The sequence below is a fragment of the Lepeophtheirus salmonis genome, chromosome 10, assembly GCF_016086655.4.
Source record: "Lepeophtheirus salmonis chromosome 10, UVic_Lsal_1.4, whole genome shotgun sequence".
NCBI classification, from domain to species: domain Eukaryota; kingdom Metazoa; phylum Arthropoda; class Copepoda; order Siphonostomatoida; family Caligidae; genus Lepeophtheirus; species Lepeophtheirus salmonis.
The window spans coordinates 12034888-12058800 of record NC_052140.2 but is presented as its reverse complement, the minus strand read 5'-3'; the positions used below and the strand labels follow the sequence as shown (position 1 = coordinate 12058800).

Sequence of the window (23913 nt, the reverse complement as noted above, 5' to 3'; positions counted from 1 at the left end):
TATTGTGGATTTTGAGAGAAGATACCATGACCTATTAAAGATGGATGATCCACTTTGGTTTGATTTCTTAGAAAATTATGAGCCAGCAAATGGGAAGGGTGAGTTGGCTAAAAAGCTATTGGAATTAAAAGAGAATGTAAAACTCAAAAGAAGACTTGAAAAGGAAGGTGTGATTGCCTACATATTAATAAAGGACTCCCACCCAAATGTTTTCAAACATGTCGAACCAAGTATTATTTCTTTCCCTACCACATGGAGTGTAGAATATGGCTTTTCGGCAGTTTCGGTTATTAAAAAAAAAAAATTGGACCTCAACAGGAGAGGAACTATCAGACTACGACTGAATGAGTTCATCAAAATTGATTATCATATCTTGCGTCAGAAACACCAAGATCAAGGTAGTCACTAATCTGAGAAAAAAATAAAAATCAATCAATTTTATCATTAATTGTTTTTTTTTACTTTTTTTACTTTGCATTAATTATAATTAAGTGTGTTTTAGTAAATGTGTATATGTGATTAAGTTCTTATGAAAGTAATAATGTTTATAAATCCTTCTATTTATCAGTCTTTCAGATTCAACTATTTTGTAATATATAAAATCAGACAATAAGTTGTTCAGCTACATTTTTGTGAGATGGCTCAAAATTCTCTGTGGACCACAATAATTCTATATTGACCCCCAGAGATAACCCCTACTTTATATTAAGATGTTCTCTCCTCAAGAATAAAAAAATAATAATAACAGATGTATATTTGTTTATATGGTGTAATAATCATGGGAGTAATTTAGTCTATAGAGCACTCACTATCTGGGTGAGCTTCAGCTACAGGGATCCCTTGCTAAACCGCATCAAAAGGCTCATTCAATATATTTTATATAATGTACAGGGTCGTTTAGTCAATCCGAACCCTAGTTAACTACATCCTCAATAATAAAGAAAGGATTTCACTCCGTTATTTCAATTTTAAAGGTCGAGGTCGAGCGTTAGCTTTAAGCTAGTTGTGCAACTTTGAATTGAAAACTAGTATTTATACGATGGAGGAGGCCTGAAAGAACACCATAATAACATTGGCTTTAGCAGGACACAACCGAGCGTATATCAAGGTCACCTTTGGAGTGTATTATATAGAGAGAGCCCGCCTTGCAAAGACTGCAACAAAAATAAAACGCTTGCCCATGTATTTCATGACAGTGAATATCTAAAAGGAATATGATATATAATGGCTCAACGACTCACTCACTACCTAAGGAGAGGGCCCACCCAAGAGGAAAAAAATTATGACTTTAACGACATGGCTCTTTCGTTCATAATTGGATCCAAATCCATTGCAAAATTGCAAAACATGATTGCAAGGTCAAATTGTCAAAACATTAAACTTTACAAAATTATAGCCCACCCTGCTCTTAATGAATTTCACTTTTTATCATGCGTTTTGTGATTATATTAATAAAAAAATTAGATATTTATTTACTAATTTGTCAAATGCTATTTTTAATTTCTATTATTATGTTTTACAGATGAGGTTTTTTCACTTTTTCTGGCCTCCCTTCTTTCGTTTTCTTTTAAAGATTGTTTAATTTCTAATATGAAGTGTTTGTATTTAATATCATTGCAGCACCCCTGGTTGCTGTTGTTGAGGGGGGGGGGAGAAAAATTTGATACTAGTGATAGATTGTTATATAAAATTGTAACCCATTATATTTATTATATATCTGTACGTACACAACTCTATTTTTTGTATCTATGTTTATGAGTACGAGTAATGGTCACATTTATGTAATTATTAAATCAAATGAAGACTATTATATACATATAGAAAAAAGAATAAAAAGAAGATGATTGGGTATCCAAGGAGCATAGTCTACGAAGTCTACAACCGCTGTAAGGAAGAGGTAGTTCCTTGTAGCCCTGAAACGGTCCGTAAGGGCATCTCCTGGGACTGCAAAGAACGTTCTTCCAAAAAGCACTTGTAGGCTGTGAAACAGTCTCCAAGGCCAAAAACACTGACCTGAGGATGAAGTCATACCGTATTTACGAAGAGACCCTCAGACCTTTCCTCTAACTTTCTTTATATGAATCTAATTAGGGGGAGTTAGAGAGGAAGGCCTCTACAAATTCACACAATCGCATCAAGGTCTCCATCATCAAGTACTGAGACAAAGTCTTTCCTGCAGACGTGGTAAATGCCTCCAAATACGTTAGGACTCGAATCGAGAGAATGATTGGAGAAGATGGCGGACACATTAGATGAATATTTTTTGTTTTGTATTATTATAACTTGTAAATAAAATTTCAAACCTCTACTACCTTCTATTATTGATCAGGAGGCAATTAAATATAGTCCAGATTTACCTTTAACTTGTAGTTGAAAGTTTCATTTGTGGAAAAAGTATTGAGTTCTAATATTTATATATATTCAAACAATAGCAGACATATGTAAGTGTTTGGTTTTCTTCTCATTTATACGGGGTTTACACTTACAGGAAATTCCCGGGAAATCCTTCATTTAATTATTTCATAATATAAGTTTAATGTTATTACATTATACTATATAATTCCCGGTCCCGGAATGAGGCATTATTGCACCGACGGAGGGTACTTAGGTACGTATATAGTCCTAAAATTTAACAAGTCAAACCAGTTCAGAGTAATTATCCAAAAATTGAAAAGTGTTGCATCTTTCCCCATCCCCTCCCCCTACCATTTAAAGTATATATACAGGGTGCAGAAGCTATCGTTCCCTCGTAAAAGATTTTCTAAATGCAATTTTCTTTCCAAACATTAATCAGCTTAAAAAGAATCAAAACAGAATGGTATATTCTTATTTATTTTATTCAATAGAATCATATCCAGTTTTTATTACAGTATATTCGAGGCAAAAGATGTAAGTAGGCCTTCGCCACATGTTCCCTTGGCACAACCTGATATTACCTTCTTAACCCTACCGATAAGTTCGTCTTTTGTTTTGACGGAGTTCAGTGTGTGTGTCGTTCGATTGCGCCCAAACAATCAAAATCCCTCAGATTCAGATCGGTCGAGTCTGTTCCACATAATTGAGACAAGAAATTCTTCAATTGATTCCATTTCCAAAGCTTGAGCACATTTGATCAAGCCATCTAACAAAACAAATCAGCTGCCTAATTGCCTGCATTTGCTCAAGAGAGCCTGCTAAATAATTTACACACCCTGCATATCAGAGTAAAATAAATGAAAACGTACCTCCAAATTAAAGCCCCTCTTCAAAAGGAATAAAAATGATTTCCTTCAGCTTTAAAAACACTTGAATATCTTTTGAGGCAATTGATGTCGGTGAAAAGTAAATAGACTTACATAAGTAGACTATAACTAATGAATAATATATTTTTTTCACTTAGAGTTTTTTAGAAGGACCTACTTAAGTCCTATTTACGGTACAATTATTACTATTTCTCTTAATACTATCCATTAAGACAACTGACTTTGTTGTTACTATCGAGAGAAAATCATCTTATATATATATATATATATATAATTCAATGCCTGTGTGTGTCTTTTATAGTAACCCACAGCGTTGGGCCTGGATGTTAAAGTTTGGTATGGGTTCTTCTTTTGAACTTGGTCAGGCTAAGAGGGTGGGGTTCTTATAAGATGGTTTATTCTTTTTGCAAAACACAAGAAATGTTTTTGGAGATCGAAGAGACTTGAAGGGTTGAGCTATAAATAAAAAAGTGATTGTCCTTCTCAGAACCAACTAAACCAACTATAAGAATAAAAACGTGTTCTAAATATGTACAAAATTCAAAAAGTTATGAGCAAAAAAAAAAAAAAAAAAAAAAAAGGGTGAAAATAACCATTTGGTTTTTTTCAGGTGCAAAATAAGTGACTTCCAATAAAATATTGGATTCGTAGATGAAATAAAAATTGTAGAAATTTGTCTGGACATTCGTTTGCATATAAATTTAACAAATAAAATATTGATAATAAACTGAAATATCTTTCATTTTCTGAATAGTTTTTCTCTTTTTTTCATCCAACGTCAATTTTATATTTTTAAAGCAGAAATATCACAAAATAGATATAAATGAATGAAACTCAATTTCAATGAAAAAGTATTTTCTAGTTCTCGAACATTTTATTAAATAATTATTTCAATATATACAAAAATGATTTTTTTTCAAAGACATTATTTTTCATAAATTTTTGCTTTTGCAAGAAAAAAAATTCTTGGTAGGCTTCTGTTCTCTTTACAATGCGAATAAATACCATTAATTTATTTTTTCCAAAATTAGTACATAACAGTTTTTCGCAATTCAATTCGCGGATTTAGATTTGACAATTTTTCGACATAAATAAAGAGAGACTTTTTATCTTGACTAATTTTTCCATGCAAATATATTGCTATGTTGTTTTAAGTTTATCACAATAAATATATATATTATTAATTCATAATAATACATTTCATATGGTATACAGGCGCTATATTATGATGCCTGTAAGAATACCTAAACACTTGCCCGGAAATAGTGAAATATTATATCGATTCATCCACTTTAAGGAGGGAGAGTATGTTTTGTCATCTGTCAGTTATATTGTCATGTTTTGCCTTAGAACATTTTGCTTTAAGTATATCTTGCCTTAATATAAAAGTGAATTAGGTTCATTTGTCCTTATTCCATATTTTTTGGTTGGTATTGATTTTCCCTTAAAATTGTATATCAAAATGTTTGATGTTTATTACTATAAAATGTATTAAATGTTTGTTTTCTGTTGGAATAATAATGGGTTTATGGTTTAAGAAGGTTAAGCAATCGGATTTGGCACACTTATATCTAAATCTTCCGTGGCTAATAAGTTGACTTTGAATGCACAAATGAATAGAATACAACGAGGGAACAACCTTATTGCTGCTGTTTTAAGATAAATGGCTTTAGATGTGAAAATCTTTAAAGACAATATATCGACGTTCGATATAGTGAGGGGTTATTGTACGATATTTTCCGGAGAACTATATAAAGTACATAAAAATTGTAGATTGCATTATGAAGGTCTTCAATACGCATAAAAATAGGACAATTATATGTGCCCATTTTTGGATTTATTACTTTTGGGTTTTTTTTGTGATCTTTTTTGTTGGTAGTTATTTATTAATATTTTAGACAGATAAACTTATACTATAGAACGTAGTATTTTTAATAGATGAGGTATTATGAGATTATTTATTTATTGTATAGATTTTTAGTGTACTAAAGTGGCTTTCGTCTTTGGGCACCTATTTTTGACAAAAATATTTATTTATATTTTTTTACTAAATGTCCCATTTTTAATGAGGTATTATTTTTGTATTATATATTGTCAAAACAACAACATTTCTACAACGATTCGAATAGAAAAAGTGCGAATCACTTTATCGTTATTAATTATGATTAGACATGATGAAAATATACTTACCAAAAAAAGACATATGGATGGTCGAACAAGCATAATATGAGGCAAGATCATAATTTCATCTTTATTTAAAAAAAAAAACAACCAACACATTTAATGCATCTTATACCTTATATCTTATGACATGTTTTGATTAAAAAATTCAAAGAGAAAATTAGTTTCAACCAAAAATGAACAATAACGACGTATAAACCTAATTTATTTAAATACCATATTAAAACTAAATGACCTGAGGCAAAATAGTTTACGAAAATCGAAAATATCATACACGGAGAGTAACAATCAGGATTTGTGGGAGATTTAAGTGTACCTCCATATTGGATTCAGAGTGGATTTGAGGATCGAGATTGTAGTAATTCTTGCCTATTTATTTGACGTATACAGAGTGGGATTTGTTTGCATTTTGTCCTCAAATAGGTACCAACAGATAATTTAATATAATTTGTTCAAAATATTATTGGAATTATGAGTTACCACGCTCATTCTTATTGATTTTACTTTTTACATGCCGGTAATTCATATTTTTTTACAACTCTATAATGATTATTATTTCCATCGTCTTCCCTTTGACTCTCTTTAGTAGGTTTAGGTACATAGTAAAGATACTCTAATGAAAGAGACAAAATGCCTAGTGATGCTAAATCTGTAACATTTTGAGCATGTTAAAATAAGAAAATGAAAATCCTCATGATACCCCTAGCCATTTGAATAACTTTTTGGAAGAGAACAGCAAAACTGGCATTGCGTTTCATTAAATTAACTTTGAGAATCTATGAGATGAAGAAAATAAAGACAACCCACACAATAGCAATCCTCAATTCCACTCTGAGTCCAACAAATGACTTATAAATTGAGAGCACGAAAAATTACTAGCGTGGCATTTCCTCTTCAGATAAGGCACATTATTAATGACACACTCTTGTTATTATGAAAGAAATAATTGTTGAAGTTTGAAGATATTTATATACAAACTTTAGATTAGCAGTTATAACGAAATGGACCGACGTAGCTGAATGGACAATGCGCTGGAAAGAATTGATTTTAATGAACTCAATGTTTGTAAGTTCGATACTTGGTCATTTCTAGAGAGAAAACAAAAGATTATGTAAATTGACTTTTTTTTTTCTATTTCTAATTATATTTGACAAGCAAAATACGATTCTAGGACAATTAGCTGAAAACATTTATCCTGAAGAAGAAATTTGTCAAATGACAATTTGCCGAACAGACATTTCACCGAAGGACAATTTGCTGAACGTTCATTCTACCGCAGGACAATTTGCCCAACAGATATTTCGCTATAGGACAATATTGGACATTTGCCAGAAAAATAATATTTAATTTATCTCTGTGATTGCATATTTTAATTCTATTAAAAACGATATTATATATATAGAATTGTTCATATGTTATATTTGTCATACAGGTAAATTAATGAGTGTGTGTGTGTTTTTAGAGAAAAATACTTTTTTTATTAATTACATTAATTAATAATCATCATATAAATACAACACCAAAATTTGTGGTGCGAATGTAGTTCGAAACTGTTACCGTTTTAGTATTTTAAATAAATGAAATATTATAAAAATACGAGAGTGATTCGAATGTAAGAATGATCCGTTATTAATTAATTATAGTTCGACAAAATGGATTATTCATATTTGACAAATGGATTTACAAACAAGCATAATATCTTGCAAGAGCAGTAACATTTCCAAAGAGTTGGCCTCAACCATATGTACTGCAATTAACCAAATTAGATGATTACATAAAGTTTCAAATATTTTTTTTTCGGTAGAAGTTTCTTTAGTCATTAAATATGTATATACATTTATTCAAAGAAAGTAATGGAATTAAACACTGACAATGGACTTTACATGAATATTAGTTTTACAAATTAATAAAATTGTAGTCGGATTCTCATTCTAAATAGTGAATTGGATTGAATTATATGTATAGTTGTGATATTTATATTCTTTAATAAATACCAGTTAAGAATGACTTCAAATGTCATTATATTTTATTAGAAGAATAAACTTGAAGGAGCTTATAAGTCACTTGATAAGGTCTCATAACTTGTCTTGAGGTCCATTGGAGATATGAATTAACAGCCTATATATACAGAGTTTGGAAGTAAAACGTGGACTTTTGAGACTCGTGGCCTTCATGATCTCTGTCAGAAAGTGGTGTGAGTTCCTCGTGTATGAAGAAAATCCCATGTTGCCCATTACAGTCCTCCAGATATTCCTAGAAGCCAGGGATAAGTCGCTGTCGTGGTAATTTATCAATTTCGTTGGATCCTCCTTGATCATCTTCTACATGTTGGAGAGGAATTCCGGATCCCTCTTTATATTGTGCCCTCTACTTCTGGCTTTCCTGGAGGGGTCTTCTCCTTCATTCTTCATCTTGACCACCTTGAAAACCAGACTCCTGGAACACTTCACTATGTCCATAATCTTTGCCAGCATCTAGGAAATCTGAGATGCGCAGTCATTTGGCCTCTTGCTCACTCATGATGGCGAAAGGTTTATTTTAGTTTGTTTATAGAGAAAGGATGCCTGATTGAGAATGTCAAAAAATAATCACTAAACCTTTCTATATTAATGAGAAAATTAACATTAATTCCCAATCCACGTTTTGTTGCCCAACTCTGTTTAACTCCGAACCCAATGCTTATTTATCTCAATATCCTTTTAAATTGAATTAAAATATACTATCGTAATCAAAAAATTAAATATTATTTTTCGGTCATATGCTCGACATTGGCTTTCACCGAAATGTCCGTTCAGCAAATTGTCCTTTGGCAAAAATGTTTTCGTCCAAAAGTCCGTGGTATCTACTATAGTTTTTCAATTTTAACTGTATGATATTTTTTCTGTATGGACTTTAAAGACAGTTCCTAGGTCAGACGGAATAATGTAGAGGGCGAGGAAATAAACAAGGACGCAGGTAAAAAGTAATTCCATATTCAATCCCTAATTCTACTCTGAGTCTAACTAAAAATTACAATTATAAATCCCCAAGGAATCGTTATGATTACTCTCCGTATTTTATGAGCATATACGAATGTTCAATTAGGTTTAAATATAATTTAATTTAGAAACAAAATAAGTTTACTCCTCAGGAATTAAATAATAATGACGTCAGCTTAGGAAAAGGAAAGTCCGGCCAATGCCAGTACCTACAGACTCGTATCCGGAGTATCAATATAAAATTATCTTGCATATTAGCCACAAAAGCGGGTGCTCGAAAAATGATTCCTTAGTAAATTTTAATAAAAGTATTTGGATCATTATTTTTTGGAGGACACCCGCTTTTACCCCTTGTCCACCAAAGGTGCAAAAGCAATCTGTGCCGCAAAAAGGATTTTTTTTTCTAACGCAATCTTCTCTCCAACCGGTTATCATGTTAAAAAAATAAAACCAAATTCTAAAAGCTTGACGGATGCATATCACCTCCAGTCTCTATTATAGCCTCTGTACGAGCCGGATGCACTAGCTGGCCTTCGCCATTAGGTCTCTTTGCAAATCCTGAAATTCTTTATAGATCTGACTGATAATTTTGTTTTTGGTGTTGCAGTGGGTTGGGCTGGCTTGTCCTTTGATCCCTTCTCCCCCCCCCCAAAGCTATTAGATTCCGATCCGGCGAGTTTGGAAGCCAAAAGTAAACAAGATAAAGTCCTTAAATTCGATGGTTTTTTTTGAGGTTGATACGGAGACTAGTCCAGCTGCCACAAGTAAAGCTTCCAATACCCAACCATGTCGATCAAGGGCTTCACTTTAGTCTCCACCACGCCCAGGTAGGCATCCGTGTTGACCCTGAGGCATTCGGAAACATATGATGAGGTATGACGTTGCCTTCGGAGCTAACAACCCCAAACACCGTGACGTGGACACGGAACTACGTCTGCATGACGATGTACCTTCTTTGGAACAGAAAGCAAACCACCTGTTGTTCTGGTTATTGAATTTTTTGGTACCGGTAAAAGTGTTTTTTCGTTTGAGAAAAACCAGAGCATGTCTTAATGAAGTGGATACTTGAGGTGATGAAGAAGCATTTGGAAGTGCTTAAAACACTTTTCCTTGGACTTTTTTGTCAAAATATGGCCCTTTTTTATCTTGTAATCATAGTAACAAAGGTTTTTTTTTTTGTGTAGAGTTGGATCCGCGACTCAGATATGCCAACTTATCAAGCAACTGTCCTGACTTACATCCATGGATCCTCTTTGACGATTAGCTAGATTCTGGCTACCAATTCTTGGGTCTGGGCACTGTGACTTCGAACTTTGACCTCAGTCCTCATTGTCTTTACCTCAAATTACCTAAAGATACCTCAAATTCTTTTCTAACCTTGCCAACGAACGTCTCAATAAGTCCCAGAGTTCAATCAATTGTTATGTTATCGCTCCCAGCGTGGATTCCAATGAGATATTTGTTTCATTCCAAGTATTTAGAACAATGAAATTGTCGATTATTTCCATTTTTTTACAACTACTGCAGGTTTGAAAATCCTATCTATCAAAAAAAATATAAATATATAGATAAAGCTTCATAAGTGCTTAAGTTTGCCAAAGAGAGTGCACAAAAATGGAGATATAGAAATTTTGCACATCTTGTATGTATCCCTATAAATGGTCAATTTTGAGTCTTTCTCTTTTTATGTATAAGAGGATTTAGGTACGCATCACTTAAAATCATGTATATTCCATGTATGATTTTTTCTTTCCTGTAGCTATCACGCGAGGAGAGGGCGGGAGCGATACATATAGTACTATTGATTTAAGTATATTAAGTATATTTCATAATAAACTTCATTTATTTTCGTCGAGTTATGTACGCGTGTGGTCAAAAACTAAGGTGATTTTGTATTTTCAGGCAAAAATATTTATTTATTCATCAATATTTATGTTGTCCCTTCAAAGTAATGCCCCTCAGGTACAATACACTTGCACCAACCCATTTTCCAATCCTTGAAGCATTTCTCATAAGCACTTTTCGGTATAACCTTGAACTCCTTCAGCGATACAGTCTTTATGTCCTCAATCCTAGGAAATCTCTGTCCTTTTATAGGTCTCTCCAGTTTTGGCAACGAGAAAAAGTCACATTTCATCTTTTTTCGACTTGTTGGTGAAGACTGTTGATGATACGAGGCAATATCACAGCCATCTTTCTCTTAAATCGGTGAATGGATTTCCATTGACCGATCTTTATCCCATTAGTAGCATAAATTTAAATAATTTCTTCTTAAAATATAAAAAGTAATAATTACGGGGATTCAGAAATATAAGAATATATCCAGGGATCTTGCTCGAAGACAATTTCCCGGGAAATGAGAAGCCCTTGTTTTTTTCTTTTATATTAATGGTAAAAAGGACTTGATATTACTTTTTATAACAATATTACTATTTGCTTGGTTTTCAAGGCCCTCAAAAAGAGCAAATATGAAAAATACAACCATATACTTAACAAAAATAAATGTCCTTTTAAACCTATTTTATTTTCCCTTCAAATCCTTAAGGGCCATGTACAATGTATACACGCTATATTTTCTTCTTTTTTTCAAATGCAAACATGAGATATGTTCGCATTTAGTAAACATAATTAGGAGGCAGCGTGAAGAGAAGGCCGGAATCAAGACAAATGGTCTACAGAATTAAGACCCATGGTATGTCAGCTGCATATTATATGATTTTTATTTTTATTTGGGTGGGGAGAGAATACCCAGCCACGCTTCCATCTCAGCAACCCATCTAATAATACTCGGCCATTTTCTATGTAAAATAATTGTTTGGAAAAACTCCTTGTTTTTGGCTCACTCCGCGTTGGATATCAACTCCAACTATTGGTGGAATCTATTTAAAGGTTACACTTTTTAAAAAAAAATTATCAAATTTTCATCCCTTAATCAATCAATCCGCAATCTGATTGGCTGAAATTCAATCTCAGATCAACCCCCACAAAGGATATAAAAAAGTGAAGAAATAAATCGCACATCCCGACATTAGAGATGATAAATCATCGATATTTTTGGGATTCCCGAGAATCAATAATAACGATGGTGCTTAAAAAATTATCGAGAATTATCGGATAAATTATTGACATAGATAGGTAATAATATATTTTAGACCCTTTTAATTGACATTTATGCGCAATAATAACAAAGCATTAAGAGTATGATCTCCTAGTTGATTGCAAAGTTTATTAGAAAAAATTCTAAAGGCTTGAAAAACAGCGTCCTGTTTTGATAGTGGAATAATTAAGAGGACCTCTTTTAATGACCAAATACTTTACTTTCATCTAAGTCCCTAATTTGGTCATACAATCATATATTTTTTAACTAATTTATCAGTGCAAAATGAATTATCCTTAACGTTAGCTGCAGTTTTCTTATTTAATAATTCCTTAAGCTTTTCCAGATAAGTTTGGTCTGTTGAAGATGAGGTTTTTTCTAGAAAAAAATACCGTTTCGATTACTTCTCGATTACGAGACTCATTTTCACTTGAAAAGAGTGTTCTAACCAACTTGATTGCAAGATTGAATACTTTTATTTTATTAATGTCAACATCAAAATCATCCTTTTTTTAAGTCAAATATTCATTATCATGAAAATACGAAATAAGATGAATTAGTTCAGACTGACGACTCTCAAGTACTTTTTCCATAAAAGTATATCTCAAATTTGTCTCCCTACCACACCTCGAAAAAAGTCTCAAATTTAAGGACTTAATCTTTCTGAATCTTAAGCTTCCTACTTGCCAGATCGGAATCTGATGGTTTTTTTTCTTGTGTGGGGAACGATCAAAGGACAAACCAACCGAACCCACTTCAACGCCAAAGACGAAGTTATCAGTCGGATATAGAAGGAATTCCAGGATTTACCAATGGACCAAGCGGCGAAGGCCTCTCGCGCTTTCGACATCGTATATGGTCTGTAGTTGACTGGAGGTGATTTTATTAAATAAAATAATAGAAAATTTACTAAGCTTTTCTAATCTAATTTTAATTTTTTAATCGGGTAACTGGTTTAAGAAAAAATTGTTTTGCGAATAAATGCCTTCTGCACCCGGTAAATTACCAAATCATCTCTCTTGCAGAAAGAAATAACTACTCCACTATATCATCAAGTGAATATTGACATAATTGTGAATAAGTAGGTCAAATCAATAAATTACTATTCTATATATATGATTATTTGTAATTATTAACCATTACTTATTCAAGTGTCAATAACCACATAAGGATGGACGAGCATTATCAATAGTTTTTGATTAAAAAGTTTCTCAAATAAATAAAGTTACATTACTTTAACTATCTAACATTAGAGTCTGGCTTTTATGGACTATTGCAACATGAACTTGTCTTTTCTTCTTCTTTCAATGGGCCTTTATCTTCGGTAGATATTTGGACAAGTACAGGGCATACGATCAAAAACGTCGAATTGCGAGAAGTGTTTTCAATAATGCTTTTCTTGACGCCCAAATCCCTTAAAAGAAAATTACAGAGCTCATCAGAGTAGGGAGAAAAAAATATTATCTATTCAGAGCGCAAAGTAAATATTGACCTATTTGATACACATTTTCCCTATTACCAGATTTGAATCCTTTGAACTATTTTTGGTGGGACGTCCTTAAGAATAAGTAAGTAACTAGTGTAAGGCAGCAATCACGACGGCCTAATAATTCTGGCACCTTGTTTTAATTTTAACACAACATCCATTCTGACATGGGCTTCTGACGGCTGTTTTCCAGCTCAATTTAGAGTGTCTATCCGGCAGAAATTGGCATACCTGCAAACCTGCTGGAATTCGTTCCTTCACTTTGTTTCAATCAGCGGTCAAGTTGTGTGCATCATAGTTAACTCTTGCATTTTTTTATATTTGCAATCAAAAAGAAAGAGAGTTAATAAAAGTTGAAAATTTGAGCAAAATTATATTTAACTACTCAAAACTATCCCCATCATCATTCATACTTGGGGCATTCCATGTCAAGTGTACAAACGCTTCTACCCTCCTGATCACCGATTCCGATGAATTTTGGTCAGGATGTCTATCCCATCAAAGAAAACAATATGTGCAAAAGTTTAGACTTGTGGAGACGCGAGAGACTGTTTGGGAGTCCCTCAAAGTTTGTCCCCTTCGAAAGACCTTCCTACTTGAGTATGCCATAACTCTATTTAATAAAGGCTGATTTCATTATTTTTCAAGTAAAATACTTTTAAGAATCTTAAACTTTAAATCATTTTAAAAAAAATGGTAAATGTGCCAAAAATATTATTGCAAAATATAAAAAATTGTCCCCCAGCCATGCTTCCATACCATTTCGCCATTTTTTGTAGGAACTTGAAACTACTCATATTCTATATGTGTGCAAAAAAATTAGACTGGGATCTCGATGGAATCACTTTTATTTAGGCTTATAACTGGAAAAGTTCATAATCGCTAAGTTTAAAACCATCTTCACAACTGCTGTTTCGATATCTAACAATAGTTTAAACTTCTCGAGTCGAGTTCCTTTATACGTTTTATATAATGATACCTAATACAGTTCTAGTAATCAGAAATGAGCATGTCTATAGATTCATACAAAGAAAAAAAAATCAAAGGAATTAAATATTTATTATTGAAACATTAGTTCAAACAACCTAATTAAGCTACAGTTTCCAAATCAGTCAGTTATTCAAAATCACTATTTACAACTCAAGTGTTGATATAAGATGTAATATTTGGTAATATAGGTTTAGCGTCCAAAGTTTTAGAAGACCGTTGCTTATGTTATGAGCTTTTATAAAGACAGTATTTGACTTCATTTGAATTTAAACCACACTACAGTGGCAGTAAAACTTTTTTTTTTTTTTTTACAAACAATGGTGTAATCACGATTTTTTTTTTATAAAGAAAGACTGATTGGAGTGACTATGAATAATCCACAATCGATAGGGCGGATTAATACTACCACAGGACAAATGATTGGGGTCCCTGGATCTTCGTGACGACGGCCTAAGAAGTATATGCAATTGAGTGTATGTATACAGGGTTGATCTTATCTTATGGTACAGATTTTATTATTTTCAATCCGGAATAACATTGGTGTAAAAACAAGGAGGAGGAAAAAAAGGCATCTTATCTCTGATGCTCTGTAAAAAAGGATTTTGAAGTATCTCAAGGGCAACAACAGTTACGGCAAAATTTTGCTCTTTTCTGATGAAAAAAATTTCACCATTAATGCCTTTGTAAATAAGCAGAACAGCCGCTACAACCGAACATCCAGACCCTGTTTCAACTTCAGTGAAACATGTCCTTCGAACAAGAAATCGAGCTGCAACTTTCATCTTGTGCGTTGTGGAGTCTATACTTTCATTTTTTTTTTTGGAGAGGATTGAGCGACTCAATGCAGATGTTTACATCGAATTTTTATATAAGAAAGTGCTACTTTGAGCCAGAGAAGAGTTCCGGGACAACTTAGTTTTCACTTAAGACGGAGTTCTACGTAATTACGTTGTTAAGACAAAGGCCTTCCTGAGAGACAACTTTCCGGACTTTTGGGACCTCAGCGTGTGGCCACCCTCCTCTCCAGAGGATTCCCTTGGACTGTTCTATCTAGGTGCGTCTAGAGGAGAGGGTGTGTGCTACTCCTCACAGGCTTGTCCATTCTTTGTAGGCATCCGTTAAGAAGGAATTGACAAAGCTCGAGCCTTAGTACATAGTTCAGTTCTACAAAGGATCTGGGCTTCGTATTGAAGGAATTATTAGGGCTGAGGGGTCACATATTGAATAAAAAATTGTGCCGAGTATAATTTTCAGATAATTTTGTTAATAAATGTCCTCACAAAACTTCTCGTTTAAATTTATTCTTATAAAATTGAAAAAAAAAAATTTATAATATAAACAACTAGATAAGATAAGCCCTCAATAAAAAACAGTTCTAGACAATGTGATCAGTTGTTTCAAAAATAAAACAGCACAGTCTCCTTTCATCACTGAACATATTTTGTCACCCAACCCAAGCTTCCTTGTTAAAATGTTATATTCAAGCCACTTTGTGGACGAAGTGAGATACATATTTTATGTTAATTTTTCAATAGTTGGAGTGTAGGAGCTATAGGGCCTCACAACATTTATGTATTTACTTTTTCACATTGGAAACCGATTGCTTTTCTAATCCTTTTGCATATAAGGTATTTTGAATCTATAAAAGCTGCAGTTATCAAAATTTATGGATCAAAAGCAACAAATTTGCAAAGATTGCTGATTGATAAAAAAAAAAAGGTATTCCCCCAGCACACAGATCTCTGTTCGGTGATTTTCCATTATACATATAGACATCAATAAGTACATCAACCTAAGCATGGATTTTTGTCTGGCTAGTTTTGCAACTTTTTTCGAATTTCAATAGCAGTTAAATGCAAAAATACATCTTTAGTTAGCACATTTCAAAGTTTGAAAGGAGACAAAAGTTCTTTATTTACTCAATTAAGATTAAAATACAACACACTCCTTATTTTACATTTTTTAAAGATGAGGTAACTTATTCTAACTTATCAAAAAAAATGTATAAAGTTTTTTTAATAAAGATACTATATGAGCAAAAGGGATAATTACATTTAAAAAATTTTATCTTTGACTTCTGAAAATTTAAAAAAAGATGCTGTGCACTACATGCGGGTCATCAAATTTTTCTAACTTTTTCTAAGATACTGAAAATGAAGCTCAGGATCTGACATTCTTATTTCTTTGAGAAAATTATGAAATTCTCCTTGATATCTGCGATTTTGGAAGATGAATCGAACGCAGGCACTCCACTTCCCATACGAAGTCTAGAAAGGATCTTTTTTTGCCAAAAGAAGCATGACCACCCACCCATCTCTATCCGTGTCCCTTGTAGAAGAGAGTTGATACTACAGTAAAATTTTTTTGATATTATACAAGATGATAAGTGGTGAGTGATTAAGATTTGAAGAAAAAAAAGATCACTAATTTGTACATAACATTGACTACTGTAAGGTTGCATTTCTATGAAAAGTTTTTGTCATTATTATTAAGTGTTCTAGGAGCCTGGTTTTTAAGTTGGTCAAAATGACAAAAAATGGAAAAGACCTCTCTATGATGTCAGGAAGTGGAAGGTATAATTTAAAGAGGGATACAACTTATCTATGGCTCCTAGGACCATAAGGAAGGCCATAAATCACAACTTGCGATTAGTCTTTTTAATAAGACCCCACACCACTTTCTGACAGTGGGGACGAAAGCCAAGAAAGAGGTGCAAGAAAATCCTCACATGTATCATACAAATGAATCAATGTGGAAAATTTTCTCGGATAAAAAGATTTTCACATTAGATCAATTCTTCAACCGCCGGAACGACCACTGGCTTGCAGAAACAAAAGAAGATGGCAAGGGTTTACCACACCAAATTTACGTCCCGAAAAATGGTCCTCGATATTGTGGCCTCTGATGGAAAGAAGATGCCTCCGTTCTTTTCCAAGGGTGGACAGAAAATGGCCAGGAGACCTACTATAAGGTGTTTATGTATACCATCTTACCATGGCTGAAGACCAACTACCTGAAGAAAAGGTCGCCCCCTCTTCTCACACGTCCGCCAAGTGCCAAAAGTTCTGCACAGATAACATGGCTCGATTCTGACCTAAAGAGATATGGGCCCCTTCCTCACCAGATTTGAACCCACTGGACTTTTTTATACCAACCGGAGCTTATACACAAATGTAGACTCACTGAAGTACTCCATAGCGGCTGCAGAAACTCAACTTGTCAGAGGAGTTTCTCATCAACTTCTGCATGACCTTCGGGCAATGTGTAAAGGCCGTGATTGATAATGAAGGTAGCCATATTGAGTGAAAAAAGTTTAGCAAAAGTCCTTTTTGCATGTTTTGTAAGCATTATTTTTTTGCCCATTATGAAAAAAATAAAATTATCAATGTACTTCTAAATCCATCTCTCGAGTCCACGTTTTGCTGCTCTACCCTGTAAATGTATGAAAAAGAAAAGAGTGTTTGTGCATTTACTTAGCCTCAAGATTCAAGTTGACGTATCTACGGTCTGAGTTTGATGACGCCACAGGACAATTTGTATCGAGACACCTCTTCTTATGTCGTATTGTAAACCCACCTTAAGTCCTTCTTTGCCTCGGAGAAGAATTGAAGATCAACATCAAATCAATTCCAGTAATGTCCTTGCTTTATAAGGAGTAGAATTTAAATTTATTTCCTTTCTCTCACTCGCTTCATTGCAGCGGATCTAAAAAACCTTCAAAACATTTAAGCATCTCCCTTCTCAAACATTCTTTAAACTATCAAGATTACCATGATTACTTTAGGTTTCTTTTATTTTTTACATACCAACAGGACATTTTTATGCATCACGCAGATAATATGAAATCATATTTTTATAGCTTAATAAATATAAAAAAGGTATTTTTTCAAAAACAAATTTAATTTAACTTTCAATATATATGTATTATTTTTTCAACCTGCTCTTTTTTATAATGAAGTTATGTGTCTTCACTCTACAAAAAAAAAAAAAAAAAAAACTTTGTTTATAACATTGTAATAATATAAATAAGGAATTGATTTGGCCTCCAAAGAAAATAATAAATTGTTCGTCATTTTTTTGTACTTAAATATTTCCAATTATTAGTTTGGTATTTATCATTCATAAGCCGATATGTCCCAAAAATGGTACCCTATGTTAGGAATATATATATAAATTAAATTCGTTTTCACTTCTACATATTTTAATTTTGTACCATTTTTATGGCAAATGGTTGATGCAAAAGGTGGTAATTCAACAATTTTCAACAATTTTTATGCAATATGCCCCCCTCCATTCTGAAAGATGGCTTCAACACAGAGACGAATAGAAGCTCAGCTAGCCTTGATGAACTCCAAGGACAAGTTCTTCTCGGATAAGAAACAAGTTATCGAACAAAACGGGGTATACATGGCTTAAAGTGGATGATTGTAACACTTCTTATTAAGAAATTGAAATAAAGCGAATTTACGAAATTACTTTTTCCAGGAGGTTCACGTCGTGTGAGGACTAAGACAAGAAGTCTGCGAGCCAGAAGCCAGCCATGTTCTCCCTGCAGAAATGCTGTACCTTCTTAGACTTGTATGCCAGGGTACCCTCTTGGGTAAACGTGCTTTTCAACTATGACAAGACATAATAACTGAGGAACTAGTAGTAGACGTCTTTGTTTACTTTGTCGTTGTCCCAGAAGAAGTAGGAAGGCATTTTGCTCCCGTCGGACGTCACGACCCTGAGGACCATGGCCTGAGCTGGATGTTTGGTTATGAAGATTCCCTGGACCTGAGCTCTTGATTCAGGCGAGAAGCGATTATTTCTCCTATTCGGAGAAACTCCTTGGGATGAACTTGTTCGCAAATGATATTTGCTTATTGCTCGTACATTTTTGATCGCAGAAAAACAAAAAACAAACATCAAATTGTAGCTTTTTTTGAGCTCTTTCGAATGGTGCTAAGTACAAAATTGTCCGTCTTTTTATAGAGTGGCCATGAAATGTTAGAGCAGTGATGGAAAGATAGAGATTATATTAATGAATAGAGCCAATTTTGAAAAAAAATAAACTTTTTTTTTTGGTATTTTTTAAAGGCCGTTTCATTTCAACCTATATGTTAGAATGGAGAGAGTTGCAAAAAATCTATAACAGTTACAAAATTTGCATCACAGTTGTATAATAATAAAATGTGAATATATTGTGAAAAGAAAAACAATAATTTTTATAAACTTTTCTTCGAGATAATGAGCATTATTTTGTAAAAATGCAGACATTTTTTCATTGTTTTTCTTGTAACAGATATCATTTCAATTATATACTGTTTTGAGATATTTTGATGCTCATTATAAAGGGAAAGTTGCAACAAGTACTGCAATTTTCCTAGTATAGTTTATTCTTCTTTATATGAATAAAAGAAAGTTTATCTGTATTTACAGGGTGACCCATAAGTTTTAATACTTCCTTAATCGTGGGTGTGTTAATATCTCCATCTAAAAGAAGATTTCTCGGCTATCTTAGTTGTAAATTGATTTACATATTAAAAGAAATGTAGTGTGCGACAGGGAAAATTTGATGTGATAGAAATTAATTTTTTGCACTAATTGAGGTTTCAGGTGACATCTCAAGTTTTGATTTGACTAAAATCGGACAAAAAATGAGAGAACATAAATAAAAAGGCAAAGGGTTTTGGATCTTCCCGATGTAGTTGTTTGTCCAAAAATAATTATCCAGAGAACAACTATGTGTGGACCCAAGACGGTGCCCCAAGCCATACGTCCTTGAAGACATATAACTTCTACAAGGAGGACTTTGCTGATTTCTGGGATAATAACTTCTGACCTATTCTAGTCCTGATGTAAATCCCCTCGACTTCAGTGTGTGAAGCGTCATAGAGAGCAAGGTTGGGAAGACATCGCACTGAAATTTACAGGAGCTCAAGCCAGTGTCAAGAAGCAATGGGTAAACGTGTCTGCAGATTATATTGTGACAACCTGAGACAAGTTCTGATCTCGTGTTGAGGATGTGATAGAGGCTTGAGAGGGCCCTATTGAATAATTATTGTTAAGATTGATAGCTAAATGATTTTTCAATAACATTTTCATTATATTTTTTTAATAAAAAGTTATTAAGGTTTTGGGGTTGCTTCTTGATTGCAGAAAATTTTCCTTTTTCACTCTGTGTATTTGAAGTTAAAAATAATTATAAAATTTTCCCAACTCTAATGCTATTTCAAATGTACAAGGACTCCACTTTATACCGGTAATTCAAACAAAAACATCTCTAAGGATAGCATACATCAAGGGCATCTGCAGGGGGTTGCTGGAGGGCTGTACCACCTCCCAAACGAAGGCATTTTTGTTTTGGACTAAAAGAAAAAAAACTGAGCTTAGTGATAAGAAAAGATGAAAAACGGTTGTTGCGTGATCACTTTTTTCTCTTCTATGCTCATTGTTTAATAACCGTGTGTTTATTAACATCTCTCTCTAAAAGAAAAGTTCTCACCTATCTTTGCTGTAAATTGTATTAAAAAAGCATAATAAAATAAATATATTTGAATTTAAATATCCATAGCTATGATATTTATCCTACACTAGTAATATTTTAAATGTACAAGGTTTTCCTATCTAAATATATCAGTAATTTATTTTCTCCACCTTCAATCGTATTAGAGGCAGCTGATTTTAATATGAGTCTGAATTCAGTAGCGACATATGTCTCACTTCCGCCTTCTCCTTGCCCTCTTACAACAATCCCATCCCTAAATATAGACAGACTTTGCTTTATCAACATAAACGGTGAGGACTTAAAAATTTTAAAAGCCGTTTTCCCTTCTACTTAATTTTATTTTGTGGCTTTCTGATGAGAAACTTTTGAAGCTAAAGTTAGCAATTCAACCATTTTCTACACCTTTTATTCAATATGTCCACCTCCATTCTGAATGTGGCTTCAATAAACGGACAAACTGATGCACAGCTGGCCTTGTTGAAGTTTGATAACAAGTTGTTCCACTCCACCATCATCATGGCCTTGAGGGAATCCACATTTGGGTGAGAGGTCTTGTTTGTCTTGCCCTACAGGAGACACCAAACTGCAAAGTCGGTTGGGGACGAACACAAGAAGTTTGTTGGTCAGAGGGCAGCCATGCCCTCCCTGCAAAAATGCTGCACCTTTTTGCAAATATGTCGGGGGTGCTGTCTTGGGAAACGTGCTCTTCGCCTGTGGCAAGATATGGTACCTGGGGGCTTTTTAGTAGACGTCCAGGTTGATTTATTGTTGCCCTTGAAGAAGTAGGGAGACATTTTGCTACTGTCGGACGCCACCTCGCCGAGGGCCATGACCTGCGCTGGATGTTTGGTTTTGATCTGAAGGTTCCCTCGACCTGAACGATCATTTCTCCTGTTAAAAACAGCAACCAATTTGAAGATCTTCTTGTTTGAGATCAACTTATGTGCAGAGGAGATGGCACACCATCTGCAATTTTAATTGCTACTCAGACATTTTTGATGGCACAAATAAAGAAAAGAAAAAGACATACATCCAATTGTAACTTTTTGTAATCTCTTCTGAATGGGTGCCAAGAATAAAATTATCAGGCTTTTACATATGAGGATAAAAGGCCTCGAAGAGAATTCTAATTTTGAAGCTCTCAGCCTTTAGATAAATTAAATTTAGTTTTTTTTTTTTAAATTTCAAACTCAAATTCGATATTTTTAAATGTTGCCACCGTTCTTGACTTTTGAAGCAGTTACGACATTTGACAAATAGCGTTTGAATGCAATTTGTATATAAAACAATTGACTTTTAATTAGATTCAAGCAATACCAAACATATGTAGTTATGTTGTGGTAAAATTCGGGAGTCTAAGTACAACCAACTACGAGTAATTGAGCCAAAAACAAAACATTGTTGCCACTGTTCCGTGTTTCCTCCTAATGATGTCTGTCCTATGCATTTTAACAAAAAATTATAGTATATATTTATTTATAATATACTCATATATAAAATCCTCTCATGTGTAACAAGTTAATCTTGAAGAAAGAAGAAAGGTTGGTCTGTATGACCGAGGGAAACCATTTTTTAAATGTATCTACTGCTCATTACGTCTAAAAGAAAATGTAATGATAAATTTAGCAGAACGATGTACTAGTCATAATTTATAAGAATAAAAAAATCTTATTATTATTATTTTTGTGTTTGTAGTTGTGACTAGTGCTGGGGGGGGTCTCTATTTAGGACTGAAGACTGCAGTCCAGTCAAGCCCTGCGTATCATTACTAAAACTTATAAAGTTTGGTCCTTGATGAGGTGACGCAAGTTTGAATCTTTTTTTATATCAGTTATAGTACTGAGAATCCAATGGACCGACATTATTAAGAACCAGTCCCAAGGAATTATAGTACTGTTTCTAAGACTGGACTTGACCGAATAAATAAGGACGTACACAACACTAGAATCAAATTCTAGAGACAAATCTCTATACTGAATATAGGATATGAGTATCGATACAATAGAGGGAATAAAAATATTTGAATCAGCGTCGTTATTAGGATTTTTATTTCAAAGGCTTTATAACAAATCTTTGATTATTTTGATAGAATGTGCTTTTGTCTTTTTTCAAAAATGTCAAATAAATTATAGAAAAGTGACATAACAAAATTTGACAAAAAAAAAAAAAAAAAAAAAAAAGTTTATTAATTTTAATACATCCGGTCTAACCTGAATCTGGACAGGTGTGGCTCTCAAATAAAAAATAGAATCCTTTGTTATAGAAAGGAAATTTGAGAAAAAAACCGGTATTTTTTAGAAAAATTAAATTTGAGGGGAAAAATGAAATATAATTTTTAGAAATGGAAATTTTGGTTCACAGTTTCAACTTTGGTCCAAATGCACCGGTTTTGTAATGAATTCTAAAGTGTGTGGGAGGGGGAGGAGGGGTTAAATTAGAAACTGGTGACGTCGTCAGAGGCGTCCATCTTCTTCTGGATTGTAAGCCTTTTTTAACAATGTTAAAAGAAAGGTTTTTTTTTCTACTTGGCAAATTTGACAAAAATATATATTATATTTTTTAATGCTCCTTACATTGTCAGATGGAGTTGGATTGATTAAATATGAGTAAAAATTATAGTATTGCATTTACTCCATCTGATCTACAAAATTGTCCTTGTATACCATATAAAGTACGAGTATATTTCCTTGTCTAGGAAAGACTGAGTATCGAACCTATGCACATTGAATTCAAAAGAATAATGTCTCCCGAGCAACTTATCCATTGAGCTACAATTCAGAAGATGCAGAAATCCTTTCTTTAAATTTGAACGAATAAAATATTTAATAAAAATAAATGTATAATCGACCATAAATTATGAACAAACTGAAATACATAATTCAATATGATTTTTCGGAGAAGCTTCACGCTCTCCGACTGCCAATTCTAGTTATATAAATATATGTATTCTAATTCAACTTACAATTTGTGGAGGTAGATGTCTTGTTATTGTAGGTCAAGGATTCGGATAAAAAATGATGGAAATAGGGCATAATGGATAGTGATCTATCTCAATATACACAAAACAACGACACAAACCTAAAAAAAAAGAAGATAATTAAACTTTTTTAAATATAAACATTTTTACAAAAGATAAAAACAACTCAATAATAGATTATATCGGGAAAAACTATAGTTGATTTATTTGCAAATTGTTCATAATTAAAGTAATCAATTATTTTTACCCTTCAAAAGACCATTAGAACATGAGCATATGTTCCATTTCAAACAAATGTGGATATAAACAGAAAGCGGAATATTCCATATGTTATCGCTCAAATGATCATTTAAAATATTGACCTACATAGCATCTTGCATCATTGTTGATATTGCAAGGAATGGGAGAAGAGCTCAGGTGGATCTTACTCCAATAATTTGTCTATTTACTCTACTTCTAGGTAAACTATGGA

General features: G+C 33.2%; 1 protein-coding gene across 3 annotated transcripts in view; it reads right to left on the bottom strand.

The window, feature by feature from the left end:
- The window catches only part of LOC121125427 (uncharacterized), a 315586-nt gene that overhangs the window by 10140 nt on the left and 281533 nt on the right, over positions 1-23913 (bottom strand). For all 3 annotated transcript variants that reach the window (XM_071891427.1, XM_071891428.1, XM_040720628.2), the window contains one exon: positions 23427-23542. In XM_071891427.1, the coding sequence (XP_071747528.1) occupies positions 23427-23496 (70 nt within the window). In that variant the 5' untranslated portion in view covers positions 23497-23542. The remainder of the gene's footprint in view (positions 1-23426; positions 23543-23913) is intronic.